The sequence below is a fragment of the Solenopsis invicta genome, chromosome 1 (assembly GCF_016802725.1).
Source record: "Solenopsis invicta isolate M01_SB chromosome 1, UNIL_Sinv_3.0, whole genome shotgun sequence".
Lineage (NCBI taxonomy): Eukaryota > Metazoa > Arthropoda > Insecta > Hymenoptera > Formicidae > Solenopsis > Solenopsis invicta.
The window spans coordinates 21,578,868-21,599,905 of record NC_052664.1 but is presented as its reverse complement, the minus strand read 5'-3'; the positions used below and the strand labels follow the sequence as shown (position 1 = coordinate 21,599,905).

The following is a 21,038-nucleotide window of genomic DNA, read 5'->3' as shown; positions in this document are numbered from 1 at the left end:
TTTAACTGGCATTAAATATAATAATAAAATTGTTTCTATAGGTAACACTTTTCTATAACCTTTTTTTTTTAACCCTCCGAGGATACCGTTTTTTTATTTACAACTTTTTTGGACACAAAGTCACTGGCGTAATAGCGTTTTTAGAAGGGTTCTAAAAAAATCTGAAAAAATTCTAGTATACTGTTTTATACCAGAATATGATTTCACAATTGTTTGACCTGAAACATTTTTCATTTCTTTTGTCCGAAATTTTATGCTGAATAATTTAAAATTTAAAATTTGCTAGGATCTTCCAATCTCACTTGCGATCTCAAAGAATTAATTACAGACTTTTTTTAAAATAAAACCACATGATTTTTCTTAGATAAAATATTATTTACAAAATAACAAATATCTTTTTAATCGTTCTGTAAAAATATTAAGGCAAAGTGAGAAAAATTTGCTGAACAGCATCTACAAAATTAGAGATCCATTTCCCTGTTGTCTTTACTTACATGAAGTTTCTTCATCGACCCTCGGTATCATCTGTATTTAATTCTTTTATAATATATTGCCGGAATGTGACATATTTCCGGATTTTCCATAAAAACGGTATGTTTTATGAACTGAAATAAGAAAAAATGTTATAAACAAAAGTCCTAAAATGCTTTATTAGAAGTTCTAGCATAAATATGAAATCTGTAAGAAATATTTTTTTACTCAATTTTATATTTCAAAATGATGTCTCATGCTACTACATGCTTGACATCGATGTAATATTGAATTAAATTATAAAGTAAACAGGACTAGAAGACAAGATAAACATCATTGAACAGCGTATCATATAACGTGTCATTTGATGTTTACTTTGTGCCGTATCATTTCAAATAGTAAATACTAAGTTTATCGAATATGAGTTACGTTAAGAGGTGAACTAATTACAAAGAATTATCGATACAACTGTAATTTCACTTTTTTACTATAACTTAATAAAGTATTTTAGGTCCTATGTTCAACTTTTTTTTTACTTTAGCTTATAAAATATATTGTTAATGTTTGTACGGAAAGTTTAGAGAAACCTTGTACTTCAGTCTAAAAAATAATATCTCTGATAAATGTTATGTATCCTATTTCAAATGGACTTATTTGAAAGAGATTAAATTTTAATTAAAAAATTTTCTAATAACTACAAAATATATAAATTATTTCTAATAAGATTTCGCAAATAAGTATAAAAATTATAATATGGTGCATGGTATATGTATGTCTTTGCATGTGACGATTTTGATATTCAAAGATTTTGACTTAAAGATATAAATTTCTGATATTTATTTATTTCTACTTCAATTAAGTGTATAGTGATGCTATTGATTAATACTTACAAATGAGTGATATAATTTTAAAGACTAAAAATATTTTATTACAATTTGACGTTTTACTTTTTATACTCGCTCTTTTTAGTCGTTAGATTTTGATCTTATATTCATGTTTTCAGTCAATCCAAAAATATTTAGTTAAAGACAATTATACTCAATATATTTTGTTTTTTAAAAAATGTTGAACGTAAAAGATTAAGTAAATATTCAAGAAAATGCAGAATTTTGTGTAAATAAAATTAAAAAGAAGAACATGAGAAATAAAATGTTAAACATATATGTATTTCACTTTAGTTTTAGAAAATAAGCACATATGTATGTATTTCGATCAATGAAGCACACCAATAATTCATATGCCATTATATTTTATAAAAGTGGGCAATTTAAAAACGTTCACGCGTTTATGCGCAAATATTTTCTCTCAACTGGTTTTACTTTGTATTGATCCTTCGGAGAATTGCTGGTAATGTCAAAGTTGTTGATGTAGTTTAAAAGAACTCTCAGCCAAACGACATTGTTTTCGCCGATGATTGACGATCTTCGCAGATTCTTGAACAATCATTTGATTTTCCGGAACTAGCTCGTTTTCTTCTGATCTCTTGACTTCTGAGAGTCGATTACACGAATCATACAACTTGGTGAAAATTATAAAAGTGAGCAAATTCATTAGGCATTTCCCAATAAAATTATTAATATTCTAGTAAATTCAGTCATTTTCATAATTTTCATCAAATTGTGTGATTAATAAATCGATCCCCTGATTCTCTGATCCTCCATCTACCTTATCCTCCAAATTATTTAAAAATATCACATTGTTGTTCTTTGTCTCCCATTTCTTCCACAATTATAGCCGAACGAAAGAGCCATTCGTTTCTTCGGTTCTCTATCAGATTCAAGTCAAGTTTGGATAAATCCATGATTGGCAGGTGTTTTGCGTTATTCTGTCCTTTTCCTGTTCAACAGTAGTCTCTGAAATATTGTTAGTTTCTTCGGAAGACAATTTATTAGAAATCGAATCAGTGAGCAAGCTGATATCCCTTTCGATCTGCTTCTCGCTGCTGGTCACACTGTCGTGATTCTGATTTTGATTTTTCTTCTTGTCACTTCTAATATCACCGATAGTCTTAAAGTAGATGCTATGGTCGTACCGGTATGTTTCTAGGCAATTACTGTCCAGTTTACTGTTCGATTGATAATTAAAGGTGCTGTAGCAGTTAATCTTGAGTTCCTCCGGACACGATTTCCATCTGGATCGTTTGAGACTGTGGAATTGCGGCGGAGTTTCATCGGAAGACGTGTTCCAGGATTCGTCTATCGTCTGCTGACTCTTGAACCACCTAATTAATTTTTGTTAACATTGAAAACATCTCTTTTTTATGTATTATATTTTATTGGTATATTTGTATATACTTTATTTTATATATATATATATATATATATATATATATATACAATCTCTCCTCAAGAGAGATAGAAAATTTATTTAAATAATAAATATTTTTCTCTTCCTCTTCCTCTCTCTCACATTCTCTTACCTCTGCGATGGAAGACGATTGTAGCCACGCACAAAGGCCGCCCACCTCTCGAGTCTCTGAAAAACGTACTCTGTTTCTTCACTCCACCATTCCGACAAACCTTTTTGGACCATCGTCTCCCTATTCTCCGCCATGATAATTATTTTAATGTTGCAAACGAAGACGTAAATTGGAAGAGTTTCACAATTATTCGTGGAATTGCTAATTGGTGCTTGAACGAGTCAGTAGTTCTACAACCACCCAGTAAAAGTGATTCGTGATCAGATGGATAAACCTAGGTTGATTTATAAGACTCGCAGGAAGCACCTCAAATACGGAAGCCATTGATAGTTGTGGCCGTGACCTCATATGATATGATACAACGTTTTCACTGCGTTAGTTTTCAACGCTTGGAAACATTGCACATATTGCAATAAATTATGTCAAAATGCACTACCGCAACATAAATAGACTGAATATAGACTTTGACAAAATAGACTGATTATTATTCATGCTCTATTATATAAATTTCAACAGAGTTGGGAAATATAACGCGTCACTGTAAAATTAAAAAAAAATAAAATATTTTTTTATCTGTCGTAATATCTTGAGCAATTGCGCTTATTTTCTCGTTGCTGCTCATTCATCGCATTAACGTATTTACTTTTTACTTTTTGATCAGACAATCGAGAAAAGTAGCTGCATAAAAATAACTCGCAGTCGACAGGCGAATACGCTTGTTCGCGTTATTTATCAACGAGCGCTGCCCACGCTCTCTCTTCTTGTCTCTCTCCCTCGTTTACTGAAGAGGATTTTAACGTCTGATTTTTCTTGCGAGCTTTTCACAATAGCGAAACAGAAAAGCCAAGACGTGACAACGATAATGCGTTTAGCTAACACCCTGTCAATCATCGACGAGTAACATCGCGGAATACTGAGCGATCGACGGCGGAAGCGGAAAGACGAAAGAAAATTGTTTATCAGTTCTCGCGGCGGTACGTGAATTAAAATTCAACGCCATCCACAAGCATTTTTACTCCCGCGCGATTTTTTCCAGCTCCAGGAAGGGGAAGAATGAAAGAAGTTGCGGCCTCAATATAAAAAGCCACCGCTGCGCTTATCGCACACTCCATCACCGATTTCCTCGACATCCGGTGTACCCAGGTAAGCGGATATAGAATGTTACGGAAACACTAAATATCTCTTCACCCGCAACTTAAACTTCTTACATTTTATATTCACAGATAAGTTCACCAACCGATTTCCTACATTTCTTATATGAACTTTGTTGTAATTTTTTTGAATTATTAATATATATTACTTAAATTTTAAAAAATTAACATTATCAAATCGTCTTTCTCTTTTTGCTTTTGCTTGTTATTAATTTTTTGTTATCAAAAATATACAAGATATATGGTCAAGTCAATTAGCAAAGCAGGTTGTGCACATAGTAACGTAATAAGCGTATGTGTGCGTGTGTTTGTGTGGGTGTGATAAGCTTTTTATATAATGTAACTGTATAATGTAAAACATAAATAGTTTACTAAACTTTTTCATTAATTTAGATTTTTTTAAAATACATTTTTAAATGGAATATTTCTTTCAAATGCATAAATATATGAAACTTAAATAACTTCTTAAATATTTTCTGATAGACAAGAAAAATTTTAGCCAAAATATATATTTTTTTTATATCAAAATTCAATTAATTTTATTTATTATCTGTAATTTGTATTTTCATCTTATATTATGTAATATCTATAGACGTGTCACAATAAGTAACTGTATTTATACTATGTATACCTACTTTATACCTATCTTTAACAATATTTTCACTTTTTTTGTTATTTCTAATAATTCTGTGATATAAAGCCAAAATTAAGCCTTTACACTTTTTCGTTTATTTGGAATTCCTATCTGTGTCACTTCATACTGATTACTGGCATTAAAAAAGGAAATAAAGTAACAATTCTTGAAATAAAATATGATTTACATTTTAATTTCTGTTTAAATCCGTTCAGTTAAAAACATGAGGTGCCTAATATTTTTGACTAAAATTGTATATTACACTGAAATGAATATTGTAAAATGTGCTTTTTAATGAAGGAAGAACATATTTAAACATTTCTAAAATTTTGTTACGTATTTGTAATATTAAAGTGTAACTGCAATTATAATCGAATAAAATTAAAACTAATAGATTGTAAGAAATAGACGTAATAATGTGACTTGTAATATTTGTTGAGAATACTTGCTTCAGTCCTATAAATCTAATTCAATAAATCTCATAAGAAATGAAGAACATTATTCAACTAGCATTATTGACTATTGCAAGAAAAAATGGAATGTATTCAGTAATTGAGTTTTATCTACCAACTGTGTGTCTGTTTGACGAAGATTTGCTGTAAAACGAAAAATTGACGATTACAGACATGAATCTAATTCTTGGACTATCCTGCATGATGGCAGTTATGTGGTTATTCTGTGGAAGATGTAAAGCAGCTCCTGGATTCACTGGAATCCACCGCAGCTTAGGAAATCGTCCACATATCCGCGGGTAATTGCCATATATGTATAAACAAATATACGTATGAATAAAACTGGTGAACAGAACAATAAAGTGAAATATACGCATTAGGATAATTCAGCTATTAAGGATTTAAGAATTTAAAAATTAACAATGATATTTGGGCTATTTTGCTTTTCCGCAGATACGCCGTAGAAGGTCTCGTAAAGGACCTCGTGGAAGATCTCGTCGGCGAGGACGAGGATATTCTACGACTCAGCAAACGCCAGCAGCTGGACGATTATGGTCACATGAGATTCGGCAAGCGGTCTAACGGCGACGACGAAGAGTTCGGGCATCCGCGATTCGGCAAAAATATCGAGTAAAACGCCATCACGCCGGGTTTCTTTACTTCGTAGATCGTGATCGTTCACACTCGTGTTAGATGTAGATAGAATATATTTTACATTGCAGCTATTACGATCGTGTCTCTCGTTATTCTACCTTCTCCAGTTTCTTCTATCTTCATGCCGCGAATTAATCTGCGCTTTCCAAAAATATACTGGCAATCCAATTACCTCGAGTTTATCTTGTAACTTTGTCGCTATATTTCCTTAGGATATTAGTAACATAATGACGCTTTTACTTAGAAAATAGAACAACTTTATAAATGACCTTAGAAGCAATTAAACAAACATTATAACAAAATCTGATAAATTATAAATTATTCAACTTCTTTTATGTATTAAAATATATTGGAACTGAGACACGATAGAGTGCACTAATAAAATCAGCTCCTACTCGCCAGAAAAATGTTCTGTTAGTTCCTCTACATATCTTCTTTTTATGAATAAAACAATCATTGCGTTCATTTTGCATATTGTTATTATTTCAATTTATTCAAAATATTCTAGCTTAGATTTATTTAAGTTCAGATAATTTTATAATTCCTCCTTCTACTTTAGCACTTGCAGAAATATCTTTCATAAAGCAAAAAATATAATTGTTCAATCGTTAATGCAATTTTGCTGGTGTTTACTATTTATTAGAATTTCATATAATTTCCCCCTTTGCATTTTTAACTCTGCTATTCTTTGATGAAGATCCATATTATCATCTAAAAAGGTATGATACCCGCAACGATTTTCCAAATCCTGAAGATTGTAGCCAATGGTGCGTCGATTTAACAACCACGGCTCCGGTGGTGGTGGTGATGATGGTGGTTTCGGTTTCAGAGGATAAGGCAACCGATAATCGCTGCTTGAAGTGGTGCGATAGTTCATCTGACAAATGACTATAGGATCCAGAAGGATGTCCGTCAATTTCATTACCTTCTCCTCATAATCCTTCCTAAAAAACATCAAATGCTATCATCTTAGATAAAACTTGATCTAAAAATTTGTGTTAAATTCAAACATATAATCTTCTATATTTCTTTCCAAAAATACGTTTTATATTATAAACAAAAATTTTTTAACAAATTCTTATAACAAATACTGATAATATAATTAATAATTCGATATATATATATAAATATTAAATTATTATAAAAAATGGACATTAAAAAAAAGAAAAATATTAACGGTCTATTTTTTATTACAGTCTATCTCATTTTATAAGATAAAAATGTTGAAGATATTGTGTTTAGTTTCAGCAGTGTACAGAGATAAAGTCAAAATTCACGATTAGTTGGTACTGCAATTTACTTTTACGTATTTGTTAAACAGATAAAGAAACAGCAGTGAAAAATTTTAATTTAAATATTCTTTTGATTTCAAAAATGAAAGTTTTATTTTTATAGAATAAATTTCTTTTACATGTATAATTTGCTTATATTTTTGGCATAAACTTGAGAGATACATACTCTGCCGAAGCGAGCGATTGCATCGTGAGTAAACTACGTCGAGGGTAAGCAATCGGTTTGTATTCGTCTTTTAGTTTAATTTGTGACAACATGGCGCATGTTTCTGAAATTCCGGTGACTTCGTCGGACTGCGGACCAAGTCTTCGATATGACGATTTGTGAAGATTCCCCTTCGGTGGAAATATGTCTGTATTGTCTCTAGGCTCCGACAAAGTTTTTATTTGCCTATTCAAACGAAATCATTGAGAAATGAATCTTAAGTTTTGTTTAAATGTATTAGTACTATAATATTAAAATATAAAATGCTATATTATATTAATTAGTATTATAATACACATCTTTGTGTAAAACTACTATTAATACAAATTCATTTGTTGATGCCTAAAAAAATTTAAATAATTTCCATATACAATTTATACAATTAATAAATTTAAAATAGGTAATTAAAAAAATATCAATATTTTTTTATTATTACTGGTATATAGTTGTGATAAAAATATTTATTTATTTTAACATTTTTACTTTTATTAAGAAACCTCAGAAACAATTAACTTCAGTCTTGAATAATTAATGGAAGTAAAAAAATATATTTACTCACTTTTTTATTTCTTCCGATAACAATAAAGATTTATCTTGATGCAAAGTCATCTTTTTTAGATAATAATTAACATCACGCTAATTAATTCAATAATACGATTACTCACACTTTGTGTATTAAACAATGATATAAAACACAAAAGCGTGAATAGTCTTGTAAAGTGCGTGAAACAAAGCACCGTTGCTATGATTAACAACAGGTTTTCTCCACGGTAACTACTCCCCCACATTTTCTTACTCTTACGTAAATGCGTGTAATGTTTTTGCATGTATATACATACATATATATAAAATAAAATTTTATGTAAATAAGTTCAGTAAATAACAACATATAAAGTACTTGGTACATATTGCCTTTGAAGTATCAAAGTTCCAATTATTAAATATTGGTTGCGTTATTTGATTTACTTTAACAAATAAATAAATAAATTTAATAAATTGATTAATAAGTAAAAGTAAATTGTAGTACCAACCAATCATGAATTTTGACTTTCTCATTGTACACTGCTGGAACATGAAACACAATATCTTCAATATTTTCATCTTCATTACAAAATGAGATAGACTGTAATAAGAAAGAAATATCTGTAAGAAAACTATCGAAAATAAGTCACCAGAAATTGTAAAACTTTTTACAAGTACTGTGTACATATACAGTTCAACAGTAAAACATTTTCTCATATTCATGTTCCTATACATTAAACTTTTATAATATATTATAAATTAAATGTTTAAAAGTAAATACAGTACATAATAAAATTGTAAAATAATTAACATTTTAATTTTTATACATACATTATGTTATATTTTAGAAAAGAAATATAATTTATATCTAAAATATATGCTTGTGTCAATTAATATAGCCTTACATTTATTTTTTCTTTTTTCCGCATTTTGTATATATATATGTGTGTGTGTGTGTATTTTTTTCTCCGTAAATTAAATGTAAAAAGTAATGTATAAAATGTAAAAGTTTAGTCAGTACTTATTAAACAATTTTTTCATTAAATAACTGCAAAAATAGTATAATAGTTCAACAACTTATTTTCTGTCATTTTATACTGTTACATGAATATAGTATTTTAAATCTCAAATATTTTTTATATATTTCTCTTTTGTTTTACAATTTAACAATAAAATAAAAAATTCGTGCTATTGATGTATATTCGTACATATTCTTAGATATGTATATACATTATGTATTATAAATATTATATCATTAATTTTATATATAAATAATAATATAGTAGAATAATGAGATAAAAGAAATAGACATGGAAACGCTGCAGAATGAAATTTTACAAAAGTGTAAAACAGAGACAGAGCTTTTATCTCTTTCTGACCAAACGGAAAATGACGGATATAAAGATTTATATGAAGAAGATATAGCCTCAATAAAAACTGAGGAATTACTATTCGAGGATATATTGGCTGAAAAACGTCGCAAGTATACGACTAAAGAAGAATTTATTTATTCATTGTATAACAGTATACTTCCAGCTTTTATAGCTGAGTAACTATTTTAATACAAAACATAAACTATTATTAATAGGTTTGTTCGCGTTGCTTGCACTTTTTGTATATTCAGCATCTTCGCTTTTCTTCTCCAATGTCCGAATTTATATTTATCTAATTTCAAATGCAGAAAAAATTTTGTGAATTTCAAGCAATGCGAAGAAACTTGTTGGTATATTATTTTAATTTAATTTGATCGATATAGATGGGATGGACATCCTTTGCGGAAAGAACGATTCGCAGAAAAATTCAGTCAGGACGATGTTAAAGTTATAGAAAAGAATGAAAAAATAGATGATTATAATAAACATGATTTATTCATCAAAGAAGAAGAGAAAGGAAATAATAAGATAATATCTGTTCCATCAGAAGTTTCATCGTGGAATCTTTCATTGCCGAATGAATTCGTCAACATAAAGTTTTACAACAATAATTCTTATTGTGGCCGTATTAGCAGAAAGATGATGGAAGGAGAAGGAACATATACATGGCATAATGGTGTTCAATACAAGGTAAATACCAAGTATTTACTTTGATCATAATTAAAAGATAACGTAAATATAAAAAGAAGTTTAATTAGAAAATATACTAACACTTATACATTAGGGAATATTTTATTTTCTTAAATATCATATGCAAATTTCAAAATTTAATCGATATTATATGTTATTCTAAAATATTGTATTTAAAGTAATTAAAACAAAAATTTTTTAGGGTCAATTTGAGCGTAATAAAATTCAAGGAGAAGGTCTACTAAAGTGGAACAATAATTGCTGGTATGAAGGCAATTTTATGAATGGTTTTCGACATGGCAAAGGTATCCTGGTGGACAAAGAAAATAATCGCATATACCTCGGACAGTGGCACATGGGTCATTTGAGGGGAAAAGAGTAAAATAACATTGAGACATAAATATTTATCACATCACAATGTTAAATATCAATGTTTATTTGAAATATTTCCTATATTATTACATAATTGTAATTAACAATTGACGTACTATAATGCATTCGATACATATCTTAAGGATAAAATGAATAATGTATATCATCTAAATTTTAAGATATATTTGAAAAAATGTTTGTCTAAGTTTTGTTTAAAGTAAAAATATTTTAATCTTCAGTATATTTCTTGCAAAGTTTGATATAGTGCAAAATAGCAAAAATTGAGAGCAAATAAAAAGCCAGTTTAATTGGTGAATACAATTACATCTTTACTGACCAGCTTTTCCTTCTCTAGAAGTAGAGAAAGAGTTTTTCTCCAGTGATTAGTTGGCCACTGGAAGAAAAGGAAAAGCTCAATGCACATGTAATTTAACTTTGCTACATTAGATCAAGATAGTATTTTTGCTCCCGATTCATACATTTTATATCTGCATAATATTTCATTTGATTATGAGCGTATTATTGACTTAAATCGTCTAAACATTTTAATTCCTTCTTTAAGACCAGAACACAGACTCTAGCATAACGCCTAAAAGAATCAATCAATCAGAATCCTTAATTTTTTTCCAGAATAGAAACAAAGGACTCTAATTAAAAAGTTAATCAAGTTTGTGCTATGGTTTTGAGCTTTTAATTTTTCGAATTTTTATGCATCTATATATATATAATCAGAGTCGTATAAGAAACACGGCGTACATGCTATATTAAGATTCTCAGCATTAGGGTAGTGCATGCGCAAAATTTTATTTAAAATAATATATTTATTTTTTATTGTTTTTATCGAAATATTTATCTGATTAAATTTTATTATAATTAATCTGATTAAAATTATATTTTTAATTCATAATCTAATAATATAATAATGTAACTATAATAATTTAATCTTCATTGTTTTATTAATTATTGTGCCAGACAGCACACAATATTTATAAGATTTACAAAATATAATAATCATTGTTTGAATATTTTATAAATATTTACCAAAACATTTCAAAAATATTTTTAAATTATTAAACAGATCATAGAAATAAATATTTTATTATAATAATATATTTATAAAATGTATCAAATATTAATTAATATAAATATTAATTTCTTTATTTATCATAAATATTAGATTAATTATTTAGCCTATTACATTTTAATAACACGTTGAATAAATTTTGTAATTTTTTTCTTCACATATAAAATATTTATATTATGTAAAAAATAAATAACAAATATTTGTGATTAAATAGCTTTCATGAATAGCTTGATAAATGATGCTATTTGGTAGATCATTGATGTAAATCTTTCGCTCTTTAACTAATAGACTTTTATATTTAATTTGCTATAGCAAAGTAATATGTAGATAAATAATCTGGCAATCACTGCTTGATAATATAACAATTATTAATTGGATTCATATTTATTATCCAAGTTCTTGTATAGTGATTAATAGATATAGAGAGTAATGCTAAAATGATTTTTTATTAAATATGTTAACTTACCTAATCCTATTTATTACTTTTTAATCCTTTAGCTCCGGTTAGTAATAAAGGTAGTAATATACTACATTAATATACTACATTATTAAATTCAGAAACAAGAATCAGCTAACCTCATCTTTGTATGTACATACAAGGATTATGGAAACCTTTTGCACAGCCGTATAGGCATTTTAACATTTTAGAAGTTTTAATTTGTGCGATTTAACTACAAATTTAAAAGGACAATTGTTATTATTTGTTAAACTGAAAATGAAAAATGTACCTTTTACTAAGGCCATTTCTACATCAATTTACGCGTCTTTATGCTGTTTTTGAGTCAGGTTAGTTTTTCCTAATTGTCGGACAAGAGCGCGGCGCTGAACCAATGAGCGATGCGCCACTGTGGCGCTGCCCACAGTTGGTGAAGAGCGATTGGCGGATGAGCGAGCCAGCAGTGCCAATCGGAGCTGCTCGTGCTTCGCCTGTGCGCTAGCAGAAAGATTTCAATATCGACGCGTACGGTGTACTCCACTCGCTCAACGCTCTCTTGGACATCCTGTACAGTTCTGTAGTGTGTGTTGGTGTGTGTCGCATAGTGCGTGAGAGCGAGCGGCGTTTATCCGCGGGAGAAATTATTCTTTACGGCCAGAGAGTGAGAGAAACGGCTTCTCGGTGACGTTCATCGACGGGGAATGATGTCAGACGTGATGATGGATGAACGGTAATTATCGACGTCAGTCGTCAATAATTGACTTGAACCGACCTGAGAGGGGTCCCCCGGAATTCGTGATGTTACTTCGATCGCGTAAGGTCGCCTTCGACCCTCCTGAAGAATGTTCTCGACTGGGCTCTGCTGGGCTCCGATTTCCTCATCGATTCCTTTTTTTTTTTAAATCTATGTTCTATATGTATCGGCTGATGATTTTATTCACGTGCATCGCTCTGTCAATTTGCGACATATATTTGCATATACTCACCATTAATGTAATTGTTCTATTTTTATTGCAATCCTGTTGTTATAATCATTTTAATAATGTTTATTTCACTTAAATAATATTACGAAACCCAAATTTAATTCTTAACAACGCTGGCGGAGAACAAATGTACCTCACCGTATGTACACAATTGTGCAAATATTTCTCGTGTTACACAATGATGTTTTATTATTTAGAAAAAAAATAACCTAAAATTAATGTTGAAAATGAGAAGAAAATCTTTTATTTTTGATATTTAGTGCTCTACAAAATATTTGCTGTTATATTTATAACAATACGATTATTATTCAGCTTCAGAATGTTTAATTATTATACTAAACCAAAAAAATATTTTAAATTTCTTATGTTACACAAAGACGTTTTATTATTTAGAAAAAAATAACCTAAAATTAATGTTGAAAATGAGAAGAAAATCTTTATTTTTGATATTTAGTGTTTTACAAAATATTTTCTGTTATATTTATAACAATATGACTATTATTCAGCTTTAGAATGTTTAATTATTACACTAGAACAAAAAAAATACTTTAAATTTTGTTTTAGTTAAAACTCTTGTCAAAATTTTGGGTACCTATATTCTGTGGAGTAAACTATATTTGGTCAGTGTAGACGAAAAGATTAAGTATGAGAAAGAAAGAAATGGAAACATTTTTGTTGATTTTTTTATTGATCTAAGTTATTGATCTAACTAAGTAAAATTGCATGTTGTTGAATACGTTATGCTTCTACAAATTTAAAAAGAAGCTTTAATTTCTATGTATCCTTTAAAAACATAGAATTGTCTATTCAAATGGTTCAATTGTTCTAAATTAAGGTTATATTTAGATATGATTTTAAGAATGCTTTAGCTATACACCACCAACAAAAAGTTATTGAAGTTAAAAAATTGCAGGCTGTAGCTTTATACTTTTCTTTCCTAGTCAACGACAAAAATTTTTGGTTGTATCTGATTTTTGACCCTAAAACAGTTGCAAAGAATAAAATAATGAATAATTTAGCTTATAATGACTTATGCAGTGTAAATGACCATATTTTGCTGTGGCTTTAGGTTATTAAAAAACTCTTAAAGTAAATGGATCTAAATAAATTTTTACATGAATATTTATCAAAATTATCAGTATATGCAAATTGCGTAAAATTTGTAATGCTACTTTCTCATTAATTTTGCAAATAAATACTACAAAACGCAATTTTACATAAAAATCAAGACCAATTTTACATAAGAAACAAAAAATTAAGTAACTTATCAGTTAACTTAAACTAATGGTTATTAGTTAACTTAAACTAAGAGAATCGTGTTCAAATTTTACATAACACTCAACATAATAATAGAATCTATAAATTTTTTTATCTTTTTTATATTTAATGCCTTGAGATATGACACATACAACCTTAATGTTTGTAATAATTTTTGCAGAGTGACTGATGAGATTGAGGCATTAAAAGCAATTCTATTGGATAATGAGCTCAACATCAAGGAAAATGATAGGTATATATATTCATAAGATGCTCCTATATATATATATATATATATATATATTCATAAGATAAGAATTCACATATATAGAATGTATGATTATGCCAAAAAAGTAAGAGTAGTATTTGGATATAATTTTGCCATAGGAGAAAATTGCTTTTTCTGATGGTAATGAATTATACTATGTGTGCGTGAATTCTGAATCTTTATTTAATATTTCTATACTTGATAATTTTACTAAAATATTAGCGTTTATTCAAGATGTTTTCATGAAATTGTAAGGATGTTTTATCTATTATTAATATATATCTTTTTAATCATCTTACTTTTTTCGTTATTCATAAAGAAAGAATTATATAGATTTTTATATATTTAAATAATTCTTATATCTTATTTGGTATTTTGTATGTTACAATATTAAATATTATTATTTTAAAGTTTACAACATATTTATAATGTATTTAAAATTATATACATATAATTAATATGCTTGAAATACTTTAAATTAAAAGAAAAATTCATCATTTAACATATTTAACATTTAAATTAATGCATTGTATGCAGTCTAAATTAATTAAGTTTGAATTTCAAAGATTTTTTGTCTGCTAATAAAGAATAAAAATATTTATTCTTTAAACATCTCATTAAACATATAATATTTATTGATAGTTGAAAATTTAATACTAAAATAATATTTAAAAGTATAAAACGCAAAACTTGGATAATTTGTATTTTTAGCATGTATAATATGTTTTTTGAAACATTATAATGATAGATAATATTTAATGGTATTTAATAATAAGTAAACTTAACCTTTGCTAAATCAGTTTTTAGCTAACAAGAACTTTGTAAGATTGACATATTTATATTTTTTTTTTACGAAGCCATTTATATTGATTTCTGGTTCTTTATGTTCACTGAAACTCTGATTATCAAATCTTGGTGTGTAAGAAAATTAGAAGCTAAAATTAATTCGATATATATCCAGTCTTAAAGTACTATTAATTTCGTCGTATGGCGGAGTCAACATACAATGTATTAATTTTTTGCTGCAACTATCATACTGGTAGCTAGATAATTTATAATTTTATCCAACTCTTTTTTGGCATGTTCTTAATAATATTTATCTAGAGGAGAGCCAGAGTGTATCGAGACGATACTATTTCCATCAACCGGCGAAGATTCTCAATCACAATATGTTTGTGTCACGTTAATTGTACGATTACCCTCGGGTTATCCCGACGTCTCGCCGACCATAAATTTGAAAAACCCAAGAGGATTGGACGAAGATACGGTAAAGCTGATGCAATCTGATGCTGAGGCCAAATGCAAAGTTTTCATAGGTCAACCAGTCATGTTCGAATTAATAGAGGTAAGAAATTTTATTCAGTTTTTTTTTTTTCAATAATTTTGCTCTCTTAGAGTTGCTTTTTACATAAGTAAATAACGTTTTCTCTCGCAATTAGAATACTGAGATATTAATTATAATCCTATGCACATTGAGATATTGTTATTTTTTACTGATTTGTTATTGATGTTATTTCTTGGATAACAATGACTGAAAAACTGAAAAAATAATTATATAGAAAAAAGATATGTAAAATTATTAACTTTTTAAATTTTCTAATTAATGCAATTACATATTTGAAAGTTTATTTTTGACTTGTCTGCAAACAAAAGGTATCTTATGATGAGAATTTAATACATTGAGTGAAAAGTTAATGATACTTTTTATTCTTTTATAGACAGATTAAATTCATTACACCGTAATTGCATTTAAAAATGATAATAATTCAAAATTTTAGTAATGCAAAACATTCAAAATAAAAAAAAATTATTTTTTTTTAGTTATTTTGTTGTAGCAAATAAGCGATATATAATGATAATAGAACGGCAATTTTAATTAGTAAAATACATTTATAGCAATAATAATGCATAATAATAGTGGTAATTTTAATTTATATAATAAATATAATGGTAATAATTCAGTTAATACGAGAACACCTGACGAGAAGCAATCTTCCCACTGATCAGTGTGCCGTGTGCTTGTACGGCTTCCGTGAGGGGGATGAATTCACAAAGACAGAATGCTATCACTATTTTCATTCGCACTGCTTGGCGGCACACGTCGCCGCTGCCGAGAGATATTACAGGGAAGAGCAAGAAAAGTTACCACAATGGCAACAGGACACTACAAATAAATTTCAAGTACGTTTGTGTTACAGATGAAATGTTACTAAAAGAATGCTGTTACGGATTTCTTTTTATCCGTTATCATTACATTGCTAACGTTTATCCTTTGCTCTGTATTTGCTCTGTTTGTATTTATAGTCATTAACAATAATCAAGTGTAGAAAAGCTAATAAAACGAACAAATGTTGAATATCAAATTAATAAAATTGTATTTAGTGTGCTGTAAAACCACGGATTGAAACCCGTTATATGGTTATAAAATCGTAATTTTATAATGTAAATGTATTAAATACAATTTTATTAATTTAACATCTAAAATTTGTTCGCTTTGTTGGCTTTCCTATTTATTTATTGTTAATTTTTATGCAAACTACTTGATATATTATTATATCAAGTTAAGATTAGTTTATATTTATTCATAAATGTCCATTTCTTTAGGCTATATGCCCCGTTTGCCGGGAATCGATCAACTGCGACGTTGAAAGCTTGTGGTCGGCACCGCCACCAATCGACGTCGAAGCTGCCACCGATTTTTCTGTCACCGCCGAGTTGAGAGAATTGCAGAAGCATATGGCCGCTTTGTATTTGCGGCAGCAACAGCGGGGCGGTATAATCGATCTCGAGGCTGAAGGCGTCAAAATGTTGGTGAGAACGGAGGACGATCCCGCCGCTGCTGCGGAAGAGGTCAGCCCCCCTGGCACGAGCTTGAATGCATATTCAAATACGACTACCATGCAATCAGTTACTCAAGTGGTAAGTAATTAGTCGCTCCGATGATCACTATGCATCGTGATTATCAAAATGTCGTTTTAATGGAATATATAAGGCCTGTAAATTCTATTTTCCATAATTAAAATCTTGAAATAAAAGTTACAGAAATCAGTTAAATATTGCAATAATGATTTTAAAATAAACTACGTATTTCAAATGTTTTTCTAATTATTAATATTTTTGTTTCAATACCGAATCTTTTGTTTCAAAATTTTGTAACATAATTTTGCACTAAAATTAAATTCGATATTTAATTTAAATCGTAAATTGATCGTATTGAATGGATATTGTAATGCACACTTATTAAAACGAGACAGAATATTTTTCTTGCCAAAATTTTAGAAAGTGAATTAATTTTAAATATAATTAATACAATTTTTCACATTATTATCAACATCAATTGTTTAGTCTAATAGGTTTGCCTTTCACCTAATGCTAATCAAGACATCAAATCTTCAACTCTTATTAAACGAACATTCTCCATTTTTGTATTAGCAACACTCGAAACAATCGACGCATCAGTCACAGAACCATCATTCACAGTATCAATCGCGTCAGATGCAGCACAATCACGGCCACAACAATCACAATCATGGCCATCGGCACCGAGGACGCGGTCGAGCCCATTATCGACGTCACTTTGACAAAGTCAGGCAGACGGAAGCTACTCCCAGATGACAATGGGCTCGTGATAATTTTGCTGCCCAAGTCTGGTCTGGTCTCTTCTTCGCTCTTTTGCTAAGTGTATACAATACTCTATTTAGCATTAGTAGCATAATCGTCAGTGTAATATATGATGGCTGTTTGTCCTCCTCGAATAGTCTCATTACGATAATGAACTTATAGGTGTCGTTGTTCGACGACAGCATTCTCATCGTTGTTGCCACAACGGCGATGGGATGCGTCGCGACTTCCCGTCTAGACTGTCTACGTAGATCGAAGCCATGGTGCTCTTTCTTCGAACAATTCGTAATCGTACAAAATAGTTGATATCGTTTTGTTTTAGTTCCTTTTTCTTCTCTTTTTGTACTATTTAATTCACGCGGAATCTCGTGACGTTTAATTTATTGGTTCTCTTCGTCTTTCGAGAATATAAACGAGTGTTGATGTTTCAAATTCTAAAGAAAATCATAAAAATAACGATATCTTTTTCTTAACATTAAAAAAAAATTATTTATAAGAAATAAACAAAACAAATCATTACGTTTTTATTCATTAAATAGGATAAATCATATAAATGTCAGATAAAAAAATTTTAATCTTGTATTTAAATTAAGATAATATATTTAAGATTTAATCAAGTTAAATCTTATATTTATTATATATTGAAAATAGTTAGAAATAGTATTAAAATTTTTAATAAGTAATAAAAATTAGATAATTTTTTATAGAAGAAAATACATAGTTTAATAATTATTAAGTTTAACAGAAAAATTATTTCTCTCTCTCTCTCTCTGCTTTATTTCTATTTTAAAGATAAAGAGAAAAGCTTATTTAATTTTAAATTAAAAAACAATTTATTATTTAGATCCTTGTTAAAATCAATAATTATTATAGGCTCATGAACCTAGCTGCTTTTCATTGCTAACAATTGTACAATATATCACAACACAATTTATAACTGATGATAGATTAAATATTTTTTAGATTGACAAATGTTTCTATCTATTTAATTTAGCCTTCTTCAGTAATGATCGATGTAAACAATGTAACGGTAAGGGATGATAGAGGGATATAGAACCATTTTTTGAACATACTTTTTATAGAATTTATAACGTCTCCGTGTATTTTAGAATTTTTTAACGCCCATGGTCAGTCAGTAAGTGTTTTAAAAGTTCAATATGTAAATTTAATTTATCCTAAAAATCTATCCAAATTACTTAAGAATATATATATATATAATAATGCAAGATTTGAAATAAAAAAGATACACATAAGTTACTAATATATAAATGTAAAAGTAAACTTACGTTTGATATATTAAATTATTGCTTTGTTATAATGCATCAGATCTAGAGATATTAAATAAATAAAAGAGAAGAATATCTTCGAAGTAATTTAACTGCAGTGCAATTTTTTTATAAAATAATTCTTAGAGTCAAACAAAAATTGTACACATATGCACTTATATATGTTTATATGTATTTCAAAGCGATACAACTTTGAAAGACGAAGATAACCGATGACTCACCTAATAATTATGTTATCTTTATACTGCCGCAAAATACGAAGATTCATTTTTTATTATTATTTTTTTTAATTTTATCTAAGTACTGATTACTCATGCGAACGGACGCTTCTCACCGCATATTAGATATGATTATCTCAGTCCTCTATTGCACTATGATGGAAAATTCATTCATCATATCAAGAAAACAAAGTTTAAAATAAAGAATGTAACTAAATACTTGCGAGAGGTGACCACTTTTATATAAAAAGTTTCAGATCTAGGAAATATTTTAGGAACAAATTTTCTTTGACAGATTGTTCTTTTTTCATGATATAATATATAATTTTCATGATATATAAATTTTCAGAGCTATCAATTAATTATTTCAAAATAAAGATTAAAATTGATAATATTAAAATATTAATATTAAAGGTAAAGCTTTTGTGCATATAAAATGAATTTTGCAAACTTAAATTGTAATATAACTTTATATATTAATTTTTCATGAATTTTACTTTTTGTGTAAAAAATCTCTAAATTTGTCAAAAGAATTTGCAACTAAAATATTTACCGCTCAACACAATATGATATCTGTATAAACATTTATCTTGGACCTCTCAATTTCTTAAGAATATAAAATCAGACATCATTGAAGAAACATAACAATGCGAATATTTCAAAACTCCGTCTCTTGTATACAACAAAAAGAAAGTTACGAAAAAACTTAAGAAATCAAAAATCTTCCTCCTACCAATGGAAACAGAAAAATTTTATATTTACATTAGTATAAAATTGAAATAATCAAAATAACGGGCACCATTTATTACATTTAATGTACGTATATTGTCAAATATTTTGTAATTAGTATAATTTCGGTGAGTTTAGATTGAATCAAACTTAACGAAATTATGCGAATTTCAATTTCTATTTAACGCTTTTTGGACTGTTTAGTTATATTTGTCGATATGTATATAGGGTGGCCCAAAAGTCGCTTCACTAAAATTATATACCTAGTTTACATCGATACGCATACTAAAGATAAGTTTGATACGATATAAATAAACGTATTAAGCGATTTGATATGAATATAGTATCCGTATCAAAGCTCGATGTAAATAACTAGGTAATATTAATAAGAAAGGTTCCTTATATAAACAGAATAATTCTTAAAAAAGATGATCATTTTAAAGGAGATTTAGTTAGTCAAATGGTAATATGAAAAAATCGAAAATATTTACTGAAAATATCATGTCAAAAATATTTACTGAAGTAAATGCTATCTGAAAAACTATCAAAGGTATTTATTTAATCTTTAACATTTCTTCTAATATTTTGTTACTTTTCAAAAAGTAGTCAGTATTTTACTTTTTTTGATCCAAGAACTGTATGGCAGCGCTGAAATTTAGCTTAATTAGTTGAAATTGAATTTTTATATAAAGGTTTACTTTAAAATTTTTAATTTAAAGGATTTCTGTGTGTAATTTCAAAGAATCTTTGCATCAAAGCGACTTTTAGAACACGCTGTATATACGAATTTAACAATCGTGCCATTTAACAATTGTTCACTTACGAAGAAAGTACATGGCATATATAAAATTTTCCTGCAGACGTTTTTGCAAATTGATACATTTTAAAGTAACATAAATTTTTAGATCCGTCTTTACTTCG

General features: G+C 28.3%; 3 protein-coding genes, 1 long non-coding RNA gene and 1 pseudogene across 4 annotated transcripts; 2 read left to right on the top strand and 3 right to left on the bottom strand.

Annotated features, from left to right (window-relative positions):
• Positions 1 to 1,596: 1,596 nt before the first annotated feature.
• On the bottom strand, positions 1,597 to 3,927 carry LOC105194803 (annotated as a pseudogene).
• A 1-nt stretch (position 3,928) lies between these two features.
• On the top strand, positions 3,929 to 6,179 carry LOC105194802 (drosulfakinins). Its single transcript, XM_026131277.2, has 3 exons — positions 3,929 to 4,033; positions 5,300 to 5,426; positions 5,581 to 6,179. Exons 2-3 carry the CDS (start codon positions 5,302 to 5,304, stop codon positions 5,759 to 5,761), a joined length of 306 nt encoding a protein of 101 aa, XP_025987062.1. The 5' UTR covers positions 3,929 to 4,033; positions 5,300 to 5,301; the 3' UTR covers positions 5,762 to 6,179.
• Positions 6,180 to 6,245: 66 nt separating this feature from the next.
• On the bottom strand, positions 6,246 to 8,279 carry LOC105194837. The gene is made up of 3 exons (XM_039451265.1): positions 7,838 to 8,279; positions 7,240 to 7,464; positions 6,246 to 6,725 (listed from the first exon to the last, which is right to left on the bottom strand). The coding sequence occupies exons 1-3, from the start codon at positions 7,885 to 7,887 to the stop codon at positions 6,383 to 6,385; spliced, it is 618 nt and encodes a 205-aa protein (XP_039307199.1). The 5' UTR covers positions 7,888 to 8,279; the 3' UTR covers positions 6,246 to 6,382.
• Positions 8,280 to 10,266: 1,987 nt separating this feature from the next.
• Positions 10,267 to 12,038, bottom strand: LOC120358175. The gene is made up of 2 exons (XR_005575127.1): positions 11,786 to 12,038; positions 10,267 to 10,629 (listed from the first exon to the last, which is right to left on the bottom strand). It is a non-coding gene; the product is annotated as an uncharacterized LOC120358175 (long non-coding RNA).
• Positions 12,039 to 12,256: 218 nt separating this feature from the next.
• On the top strand, positions 12,257 to 18,370 carry LOC105194801 (E3 ubiquitin-protein ligase RNF25). The gene is made up of 6 exons (XM_039451241.1): positions 12,257 to 12,485; positions 14,177 to 14,248; positions 15,368 to 15,608; positions 16,226 to 16,444; positions 16,868 to 17,182; positions 17,696 to 18,370. Exons 1-6 carry the CDS (start codon positions 12,457 to 12,459, stop codon positions 17,876 to 17,878), a joined length of 1,059 nt encoding a protein of 352 aa, XP_039307175.1. The 5' UTR covers positions 12,257 to 12,456; the 3' UTR covers positions 17,879 to 18,370.
• Positions 18,371 to 21,038: the final 2,668 nt, after the last annotated feature.